The sequence below is a fragment of the Cimex lectularius genome, unplaced genomic scaffold, assembly GCF_000648675.2.
Source record: "Cimex lectularius strain Harlan isolate CLEC.00 unplaced genomic scaffold, Clec_2.1 scaffold210, whole genome shotgun sequence".
In the NCBI taxonomy this organism is placed as follows: domain Eukaryota; kingdom Metazoa; phylum Arthropoda; class Insecta; order Hemiptera; family Cimicidae; genus Cimex; species Cimex lectularius.
In genome coordinates this window covers 290559-301547 of record NW_019392884.1, presented here as the reverse complement: position 1 = coordinate 301547, position 10989 = coordinate 290559, and the positions used below count along the sequence as shown (strand labels likewise).

Genomic DNA, 10989 nt, shown 5'->3' with positions numbered 1-10989 from the left:
TATAATCTGCTAAGTAAAATAATAAAGTAATTTACTTAATTGGTATACAGATTTGAAAAATGAGTGAAAATAAGTTGTTATTAAAAAATAATTTTACGTTAATTCTTTATGACCAAAATGAGTATTTATTTTTTTACACCATTTTTTTAAGTCAACAATTTTTATAATTTTCTAAGTTAAATAATAAAGTAATTTACTTAATTGGTATACAGATTTGAAAAATGACTGAAAATAAGTTATTAAAAAATAATTTTAAGTTAATTCTTTACGATGAAAATGAGTTTATTTTTTTAATTTATTTTTTACCTTATTTTCTTCTCTTCTTTTTTTCTTTACTTTTTTTTTGTAGTTTTTATACAATTTTTTTAGTCACAATTGTAATAATTTCTGTTAAATAATGAAGTGTGTGAAAATAAGTTGTTAAGATATAATTTTAAGTTAATTCTTTATGAAGAAAATGTTAATTTGTTTTTGTAGGGCTTAAATAACCGTTGATAGCCGTCAGAAAAAAATTGTAGTTTTTACATCAATTTTTTTTAAGTCTACAATTTTCTGTTTTACAAATAAAGGACTTTGTTTTATGAAATTGAGAAACACCATGACTGTGAAAATAACTTTCTGCAGATCTTTGAGAACCACGACTGATGATAACCTTCTCTGTAACTTGCCAGTCTCGACTCTCGGGCTCGGCGTTGTTGCTCGGTGTAAACAGAATTTCTCACAGATCATTTCATAAGAAAAGGATGTGTTATGAAAGTAACAATTAAAAGTAAGTGTTTTATTATTTATTTCCCGTTTTTCTCCCTTTAACCCTTTTTATGTGAAACAAGGTTGGAACGGGGTTGCGACTTGGAGGTGGCTTGCGAACGATGACACTTGTGGGATTTGCAGACTAGCTTTCGACGGCTGCTGCCCCGACTGCAAAGTGCCTGGAGACGACTGTCCACTCGGTTCGATTTTTATTTTATGTGCCAAGAACTTATATCTAACTGATTTGCCTTATTGCTTTTATTTTTACAGTTTGGGGCCAATGTTCCCACTGCTTCCATATACACTGTATTATGAAGTGGCTCAACTCACAACAAGTCAACCAACAGTGTCCTATGTGTAGACAAGAGTGGAAATTCAGAGAATAGTCGTTTCTTTTTTTACAACGGTTTGTATATGTTTATTATTTCATGCATACCTCTTAGTCTGCGAGATTATGAATTTGTTTTATCGTTTCCAATCCGCATCCTAGTTCCTAGACTCCTAGAATGTGGACTTATTCTCAATCCATTGCCTGAAGGATATATATTTTTAGCAGTATGGTATGCCACAAAGAGTTCAGGTGCATAAGGTATCCTCATCAAATTTAATTTGCTAGGTAAAATTGATCAGTTACTGAAGACATTATACACGGAAAACTTTGCTTTACCCAAGAAACCTACACCCACCTTACTAGTGGCTATTGGCCTATTACTATTCTTCCAACACTACACAAAGCATTTCAGGACTTAACCAAATATCCTTATCTATTGACGTATGCCCTTATAACATTTTCAATCTGGCTTCTGAAAATTTCATAGTTGTGAGATATCCCTTCTCAAAATCTCAGATGATATTCACCTGGGTATTGATGGTAATAAGTATGCTACTATTGTTCTCTTTATTTTTCCAATATATCGTTTCAGTAAATCATAATTTGCTGATGCATCGTTTTGTTTTTCTTCTACTACTACTAATCTCATTTCCTCCTGTCTGACAGATCTGAGAGAGTTAAAGCTTCAAATTCTATCTCCTCTTCTCTCTCAATTTTTGGAAATTTGGTCTTGAGTCGCTTAGCTCCCGCTGTATTTTTGCTGATCTCATTTGGGGTTGGAAATTGTGGAATGGGGCCATTGATATCCTGAACTTACATTTATCGCTATATGTGCCTCAGCGACCACTTAAGAACCATAATTTGTTCTTTGTTCCACACTACAAAACAGAATATGGACTAAATTCACCCCTACCGAGGATAATGAGATTGCTGAATTATTATTCTAATGAAATAGATGTATTTCGTGATTCCTTGAATTCAGTTAAAGTTAAATTAAAATGTTTACTTGCCTTGAATCATTAAGCCTTGTTTTTGTTATTATTGCTTCATTGTTCATTTGTTCTTTTTGTTATTATGTGCCTTTTTTTTTTACTACTCCTCTTGTAGATTCTTTCTGTTGGAGTTATAATAAATAAATTTCAACTAGTGTACCTCAAGGCTGTATTCTTGGACCTTTACTGTTTTCCATGTTTCTAAATTATCTTCCATTAGTTCTTAATTTCTCTCAATTTCATGACAATGATGACACTCAGCTTTATCTTCTATGTCCTACAAGCAACCTCTATGAAGATATCTCTGTTCAACTGTAATATTCATTCTCTCAACCAATGGTTTATAAACAATAACGGCATATTTTCAAACCCTAACATATCCCATTCCTTATTAATTTCCAATAAACCCATTAGTACAGATTGCCCATCCCCTCCTCATATAAACGTCTCCCCTTAAGTTAAAAATCTCGGCATTATTTTTAACTCCAAGCTACATGGCATGACCATGAGAGCTCTATTATGAAAAAGATCTACTCAAGCCTACATTCACTTTGACGCCTGCTTTTACAGTCCACAGAAAATTAGAGTTAATAATTAATAAATAATTCCTTTCTCTTTCTGTAGCATTATTTTTTCACTTTTCTTACTCTCAATCTGCTCATCGCCTTCAAATTGCTTATTATTGTTCTTAAACGAAGTGATCAAATTTCTTCCTATATTAATGTCTTCAGCAACCTTATCATTCTAGGCACTTATAAACTTAAGAGTTTTAATACATATATTTAAAATTAAATCAAACAAATGTCCTCAATTATTGACTTTTTCCCCTCATTCCTTATCCAAATGCACCAATTTTTTCACAAGCCTTCAAAACTCCTCTAAACCTTTAACCTTATCCTTAAGAATTGCAGGGTCAACACTATGGAATTGCTTCCCCAGTTCGTTCTACTTCCTCGCTAGCTTGTTTCAGGTCCGTGTCATCTGAGTTTTTATAAACGACATCACTCATCTCCGTTTCTTCTTCCTGTTTTCTTTTTTACCTTTCTGATTTTCTTTTGTAATGTGCTTTCATCATTCGATTATAAATAATTAATATTTTAATGATTATATTAATTTGTTTGTCATTATTGTTTTGTATATTTGTTATTACTAATTTTTGAACAGCTAAGGTCATTTCATGCCCTAACATCCAAACCAAATCTTAGATTAGCTATATCCCTTCCGAGTGCTAAAAAGCTCTGATTCCAAACATTCATTCCTAAACTAATCTATCCTAATACCAAAGCTTTAATTTATCCTTTTACAATACTTAATTTGCAAAGCCAGATGTATGCAAAAAACCCATTTTAAAGTTTAAAATTTAATTAGAATTTGGAATTTTTGTTCTATAATTAAACAATTCCCATAGGCTTGTATGGCCAATTATAATAATAATAATAACAGAGTCAGACTAGCAACAGTCTCAGTATGAGTATAGGCTCATCGTTATCTGATTGTAATAATATTCACACAAAAACGTAATAATATTTCTTTTTTTTATCCTCTTTTTTTGGAGGGAGCTATCTTTCCTTATTTAAATTGTGATTTTGGGCATTGTAGTTTATTACCCCGTAATTTGTATTTTCTTTTATTTCATTTTTCCACTCCGGCAGCCTCAAAAATTCCTGAAAAAAGAAAGAACTCTACTTGCGCGCAAAACTCTCATTCAAACACTAGCAGACAAACGAAGGTATAAGTATTTGGGAAAAAGCCCAAATCTCATTATAAATCTTGATAAATTTAAGAAAGCTGAAAAGTGCTCTTTGAAACGTACACTAGGGGCCTAGTAACTCCTTTAAATCACTCGGAATGTTGAGCCTTTGCCTAAAGGGATGCAAAGTGCGGCAATCGACCAAAATATGTTTTACAGTCAGAATGATACGTTGTCCACTTTGAATACATCGAGGACAAGTTGGAAGGTTGTTGCCTATTAAAAGCCTATTATGGATTAGGTATATTTTATTATTATTAATTTTTAAGGGACGTTTTAATGGCCTAAAAATTAATATTTGATCAAAAAATTAAAATTAAAATGCCCGATAAAAACAGACTGGAAAAAAGAAGTATTCAAGCTTAAGAATAATACATTTTTCAGTTATTGTATGGCATAAAAGTTCTGTCGTTTGAGATTCCATTAGGTATCTGTCTTGCATTGGAGTAAAACAACAAATCATGGATTAAGAATAAGTTCTCTGTTCAATAGTCCAGGACAGAGACATGCAAAAAAAGGTCTTCAAAGGATCATTGTCGAAACTAATGGCAAACTAATGAAACAAGACTAATAGTAAGAAATAAGTACTAAGACTTGTAGTAGGCCTGTAGACTCGGAGGAGCAGAAATTGCCAACAAAAAGAACAAATATCAAAACTAATGCCTACTAGCATATTAATTAAAATTGCATGGTTACTCTACATGGCAGACAAATATGCGTTTGTGTGTCAACCAGATATGGCTCTTTCTTAAACGTAGAAAAAATGAAGTTTAAGTAAAAAGACACAAGTCATAAATTTAAATTTCTTTCAGGAAATGTCTTCGTCGATGCCAGGCTTGCCACCGTTACCAAAAAGCCTGAGTACCATAAATTTAAATGATACTGCGACCGAGAGTAAACGAAGCACCAGCTCCCATAGTCATAAGTTACCTCCTCCACCACCACCAGGTCCAAGACAGCCGCCACCTCCTCCGCCTCGTAAACAGACCAAACTTGATGTCCAATTGGCGAGGCTTCGAAAAGAAATGGTAATTTATATTTTTACATTTGACTTGTTCTGCATTAAATTATTTTCGCTTTATCAGTATAGTTTAAGGGAGCTCGATCTCTCGCTTCTTTCTCAACTTTGGTCGCTTAACGAAGCAATTCAGGAGTTCAGGACAATGCAGGAAATGCTAAGTCCTAATTCACCCTCGTCAGATGTCGAAGACGATGCAATTTATTCTAATCTACCTCCTCTTCATGAGCAGAGCGGTTACCATCTTTCGAGTAGTTCTTCGCGTTCTAGCAATAATGGATTTACCGAACTTTAACAGCTTTAATTTAACAAAAAAGCTCAGGGGGACAAGTACAGCTTTAATTTTAAGTTTTCTACAATTCGATTTGAAATTAGACATGTTCATATCATAAATTAAAAACTAAATATTCAAATAAATTTTATTAAAAATTGATGTATTGTAGTGTACTGAAAAATAAATATAAAGTGAAATATTGAGAAAAAAAACTTAATTATCTCCCATTGCCCACCACAAACTTTGTGCGTTATTTTTGGACTTTTTATGGATAAACAACTTACTGGGAATACCCCCACACAAGACTGAAAAGGCAAGAAACAAACCATCATTTTCTCCGGCTGCCTACATTATTTTTTTTTACCAACTGCGATGAGATAGATCAACAAAATTTGGTGTATTTTTAGTTTTGGTTTTGTCACCTTGATCAACACAAAAGAAAAGTAGCAGCATGGCACTTGCTGGAACTTTGGCTTAAAAACCTACATGATAATTAATTCGTGCTGAACGACATTGGGTCCGTCTTTATTATTGACTCATAATGAAGTTCCTCACTAAAGATTGCGCAATGCCAAAACATGTTTTGAGCAGTTCAACAAACTTGTAAATGAAAACGAACCCAATGCTGGTTCAGCATGAGTTGACCGACTTGCAGACCAACACCCAGTATCAACTCAACAATAATTACAATTCACTAGTTTTCGTGACTTTGATCCTTGAAAAATGGCAAAAAGGAGAAAATTCAAAAGGGTTGAGATGGGAAGTTAGCGTCTGAGTGGACCGAGATGAATAAATAAAATGGTATACAAATTCGTATAAATTATTGTGTAGATAACATTAATATATTGGTTGATATATAAATACATATCCGATTAGGTTTCTTGGTCCGATTGACCAAATAAATTCTTTTTGATTAATTAACCTTTAAGTAAGGTTGAGATAAAAAAAGTCAGTGTCACGAGCGGGATTCGAACCCACGACCTTTGGCTAAATAGCTCAAGCGGTATCTAGCTGAAGATCATAGGTTCGAATCCCGCTCGTGACACTGACTTTTTTATCTCAACTAAAAGACCTTAATTAATTGAAAAACCATTACAATCCGTTTATCTGGACCCTAATTATCCGGATTATGCAGTCCCGTTTGTTAAAATATTTTTTATAAATTATTTGGAGATCATGAGTTGCGGTCTGGTACAGTAGTGTATGCAGTATAGTCCCACGATCTCCAAATAATCATAAACGGTCATTAAACACCAGACATTTTTTATAAATTTTTCATAATTCTCAATGTATGTATATTAAGTTTTTAAATTTTATAATTCCATTATGGGACCTTTAATTTGTCATTCGAAATTCGTAAAGGCCACCAAATCGCCCTTCCACTAGTCACACGACCGAAGAGGCAAGAGTCATGTTTTGTTAAAAAAAAATTAAAAACAAATAAAATAAAAAAAGGTGTATACTATAAAGACTAGAAATTGTGTCATGTTGTTCATATGTTGGCTTCTATGGAAAAGGTTTTTTTATTAGATATTTTTTAGGTATAAATTTTTCAATAAACGCGTGTCTGGACTTAAACAAAAAACTAATAAAAACTATTACTTAAAATGTAACCTGATATATGAATAAAAGGGTTCACTTTCGTATGTATGTTTTTTTCCGTTTTTATCACACGATACTAATAAAATCACAAATTTTCGGATTATCCGGACAAATCCCGGTCCCTTCAAGTCCGGATAAATGGATTTCTACTGTAATTCTTATGGAAAATTAGAAGGAAAATAAAAAGCGAATTCTTTTATGCAGAGGGCCAGAGATGACTAGCTTTGTCACCCTATATACAAATTATTTTGTAAATAAATAAAGGTAAAACATGGATATGCATAAGGAAAAAGTACCAATGATAACACAAAGAACAAAAAATTTATTTTAAAATTAGACAAAGGACAAACTATAACATCTTCCCAAAGATCATGGTGATGATTAGGTAAATTAAATAAATTAATAATAAATTTGAAAAATGAGTTTAAAAAAATCCAATACTAGTCGCGAGCCCAGCATATATTTTTAAAGTGGGTAGGGTGAGACAAAGTGTATACACAGCTTTAAGTAAAAGGAATGTCCACGTGTCCATGGTCGCTTCGACGACAAGATCAATCAGAAGAGTTTTGTACGACGATAAGACTAGCATTCCGCTTACAACGGGAAAAATCGACTTTGACAAGTCATGCCTCGACCATATCCAAACAAGGGCACAGGTCGTTATATGCTGTACCTGAAAATTATACATAAGTAATATTTAAAGAATTTATACGCCAGATTTCTCTTACGAGGCTGATATTTGAGTCTAAACTCTTCTGGATGTATTTCCAGTGGAATTCGGCGCCTCTCGCTCCAACCCAAAGAGGCAAGAAATGCGTCAAAATCGCTTCCGCCCCTGCCCAACCGAGCCCGGCGGTTAACAGTTTAGCATGCCCTTTCCCGGGAATGCTAGACAAGACTAGATACATGCCGGCTAAGTCTGCAAGATCCACCGTCGCTTTCAACCATTCCTAAAAGATAAAGTATAAATAAATGTAGTTTTATTTATTTATTTTTTTTTTTTAATTCTTACCCCGAGTACGTCGACTTGCCCGTGAATGTTTGTCTCCGCCGTTGGAAAAAATGTAGCCAAAAGGAGCATTTTGCACAATTGGGTGAGTATGTAAATACCTCCAGCTTGGATGCACTTCCAGAAAGCTCCATACTCAGACCTGAATAAATAAAACTTGTTTAATATAATTATGAATTAGACAATTGTTCAAATAATACATTCACTTACAACCCAGAATATTTATAAGTCAGATGATAAGGTATATAAACTAAGGCTAAACAATTTCCAAAATGGTATAAAGTCATTTTACAGGGTTTCTTTTAACAGTTTCTATGAGATCTATGAAGCTTAATTAAAATAAAATTAAAATTTAAAAACTAGAAAGTTGTCATTAGGATAACCGGTAAACTAACTTACAGATACAGAACACATGACATGAGGAACTGTTTCATCAACATAGACTTAGAAGTACCTCTAGGAGAAACATGATGAACTTCGCCTAGCGCTAACAACCCAAAATTCAAAATATTTCAACCACACACCATCAGTTTTGCAAAATGAGAAATTCCTCATTCCTTAGTATTCATGACTGTTTAATTAAAGCAAATTATTATTTTCAAAAACAATTGTAAAGTTAAACTTAAACAATTTCATATAATTTTATGTTTAAGCCTAAACTTAGAATGGTTTAGCAAATAACTAAAACCGTCTCATTTTTAATAAAAAATATGCTCATAAATAGTATAAAATAACCAACTGATTAAAAGATTACTATAAATTTTCGTGTGTGTCGCAGGTAGATAGTCAAGTTTATTTAATGAACTGATGATGATGAGGGTACTAGGAAGTTGTGGTTTGTGCTCCCCAGGCACTGCAGCCTTCTAGCTTATTCCTATCCTAGTTTCCTAGTTCAGAAGAATCGTATTAGGTCATTGACTGCTGCTTTTGCAATTTCATTCCCAGGTTTTTTTCTGTATACTAGGTTAAGTCTCCATTGAGCCATTGCTTCACATTCGAAGGTGATATGGATTTCTATTTTTAATTTCTTACATTTTACAATTGCCAAAAAACGCCCGGAAAATGTTATGAGCGCAGCATCGTCAGCAAATAATTCTAGCTGAACATTAGTTGGCCTAGGGAAGTCATTTAAATATATCGAGAATAGTGTGGGACCTAGTACAGAAACCTGAGTTACCCCTGAAACTGAACTGTAAATGTACAAGTTTTCATTTCCAAGGTCACTTTTCCTATTTTTTTAATCGAATAGTTTATGAGTAAGTAAGGTAGGGAAATTTAACTTACTATCCAACCATAAACCAAAATACTTGACTGATGGTGTCCAGGACAGCACATTACCCCTGATGATGATGAGGACAATCAGGGTTTGTCCTTCACAGGGACTGCAGCATTTTGGCTTATTGTACTTTCCTAGTTCCCTAGGTCAATGCAATCGACTCAATTCTTCTTCTCAGAAGTATCATATCAGGTCATTGATTGTTGCCGCTACAATTTCATTCTTTTGAGGTTTTTCTGTACGCTAGGTTATGTCTACTTCGCATTCAAAGATGATATGGATATCTGTTTCTTCCTCCTCATTACATAATCTGCAGATGGGATCATCACTGTATATGCCCATGTTGTGTACAATAGATGCTTTTTCAGATGCCAGTGACTGGTTAATAGTCTAACAACTCCTCTGAGTCTAGCCTTCTTCAGCAGTGAGATTGCCAATCTTGGTGAGGGTTGTTTTAGCATAAGTTTACTGTGTATAGTGCCGCTAGAGTTTATCCACTTCTCCTTCTGTTTTATTGGATCCATTCGGTATGGAGGATTCTGTATTTGTTTTTGTTATCCCAAGTATAGGTTTGGGAACTATGTATGGTCTTGCAAATCCTCCTCTGGCCAGTATGACTGCTTTTTCATTACCCAAAATCTTTTTGCCCTGACACCCAAGATATCATCAGGTTGTGTTTAACCAGGTTTTGGAGATTTTCTATGCATTCATTGACTACTTTGTTGTGAGTTTTTTATGCACTTTAATAGCTGCTTGGCTATAAGATGATATGGGTGGCTGTTTCTTCTTCCTCATTATCATCTGCAAATGAGATCATCATTATATATGCCCATGATATAGATGTTTTCTCAAATGCCAGTGACCTTAATAGTTCACTTCTCTGAGTCTGGCCCTCTCCAACTGCAGTAGTGGGTTTGCCAGTTTTCGTGAGGATTGTTTTAACATAACAACATATAACTTCTCTTCATTACAAATAGGGTCAGCATTGAATACGCCCATGTCTCACATGCCAGTGACTGGTAATGTTATCATTCTTCTGAGTTCAGCCCTCTATAACTGTGGCAGTGAGTTTGCCAGTCTTTGGTGAGGGTTGTTTTAGCATGTTTACTGTGTCTAGCACTGCTAGAGTTTATCCACTTCTCGTTTTGTTTTATTTGGATCCATTCCTGTGATAGAGGATTCTATATTTGTTTTTGTTTTTATCCCTTATGTTATCAAGGGCTTATATGGGCTTACAGATCCTCCTCTGGCCAGTATGTTTGCTTTTTCATTATCCAAAATTTCTTTGTGTGTTGGCACCCAAGGTTGTTATGTTTCCCCAGGTTTTGGAGATTTTGAATACATTTTCCTAATTTTAGTGTAGGTATGAACTGGTTAAAGAATTTAATTTAAAAAAAAAATAATAATAATACTTGGAACTATGAGTATGGACTGGTTAAGGAATTTAATTTTTGGAAGAAAAATAATAATACTTGGAAGTATAGGCATGAACTGGTTAAAGAATTTAATTTTAAAAAAAGTAATAATAATACTTGGAAATATGGGTATGAATTGGTTAAGGAATTTAATTTTTGGAAGAAAAATAATAATACTTGGAAGTATAGGCATGAACTGGTTAAGGAATTTAATTTTTGAAAGAAAAATAATACTTGGAAGTACAGGTATAAACTGGTTAAGGAATTTAATTTTTGAAAGGAAAGTAATAATTAGAAGTATAGGTATGAACTGGTTAAGGAATTTAATTAAACAAAAATAATAATAACGTGTTTTTTTAGTGAATGGTTATTTAATAATTGATGGATTCCTGAGAAGCAGTCAAGAATGAGGTAGTTTAGAAAAACATCTTTTTCATTTTTTTGCTGCGTTTCGACCTTTATTCGAGTCGTCTTCAGTGCATAAAGTGTGTTGCTATTCCTGTGGTGTCATATTGGTCTTGTGTGAAATTGTTGTGTTAAAAAATAATAATACTTGGAAGTATGGGTAAATA

The 10989-nt window shown here is 33.6% G+C and overlaps 3 protein-coding genes across 3 annotated transcripts; 2 read left to right on the top strand and 1 right to left on the bottom strand.

Moving 5' to 3' along the window:
- The first annotated feature begins 655 nt into the window (after positions 1–655).
- Positions 656–4851, top strand: LOC106674297 (anaphase-promoting complex subunit 11). The gene is made up of 4 exons (XM_024229042.1): positions 656–769; positions 831–950; positions 1021–1156; positions 4636–4851. Exons 1-3 carry the CDS (start codon positions 751–753, stop codon positions 1134–1136), a joined length of 255 nt encoding a protein of 84 aa, XP_024084810.1. The 5' UTR covers positions 656–750; the 3' UTR covers positions 1137–1156; positions 4636–4851.
- On the top strand, positions 4639–5136 carry LOC106673982 (leucine repeat adapter protein 25-like). Its single transcript, XM_014406393.1, has 2 exons — positions 4639–4851; positions 4909–5136. Exons 1-2 carry the CDS (start codon positions 4639–4641, stop codon positions 5134–5136), a joined length of 441 nt encoding a protein of 146 aa, XP_014261879.1.
- Positions 5137–7019: 1883 nt separating this feature from the next.
- LOC106674018 (transmembrane protein 147) lies at positions 7020–8177 on the bottom strand. Its single transcript, XM_014406448.2, has 4 exons — positions 7937–8177; positions 7730–7868; positions 7446–7667; positions 7020–7390 (listed from the first exon to the last, which is right to left on the bottom strand). The coding sequence occupies exons 1-4, from the start codon at positions 8011–8013 to the stop codon at positions 7142–7144; spliced, it is 687 nt and encodes a 228-aa protein (XP_014261934.1). The 5' UTR covers positions 8014–8177; the 3' UTR covers positions 7020–7141.
- Between the last annotated feature and the right edge of the window lie 2812 nt (positions 8178–10989).

Coding starts and splice junctions, on each gene's coding strand:
- LOC106674297 (XM_024229042.1), top strand. Junction 951..1,020: donor TGGAGACGACTGTCCACTCG/GTTCGATTTTTA, acceptor TTATTTTTACAG/TTTGGGGCCAATGTTCCCAC.
- LOC106674018 (XM_014406448.2), bottom strand. CDS start 8,013: ATGACTTTATACCATTTTGGAAATTGTTTAGCCTTAGTTTATATACCT. Junction 7,869..7,936: donor ACTTATAAATATTCTGGGTT/GTAAGTGAATGT, acceptor TTATTTATTCAG/GTCTGAGTATGGAGCTTTCT. Junction 7,391..7,445: donor TAGACTCAAATATCAGCCTC/GTAAGAGAAATC, acceptor TATAATTTTCAG/GTACAGCATATAACGACCTG.
- LOC106673982 (XM_014406393.1), top strand. CDS start 4,639: ATGTCTTCGTCGATGCCAGGCTTGCCACCGTTACCAAAAAGCCTGAGT. Junction 4,852..4,908: donor CGAGGCTTCGAAAAGAAATG/GTAATTTATATT, acceptor TCGCTTTATCAG/TATAGTTTAAGGGAGCTCGA.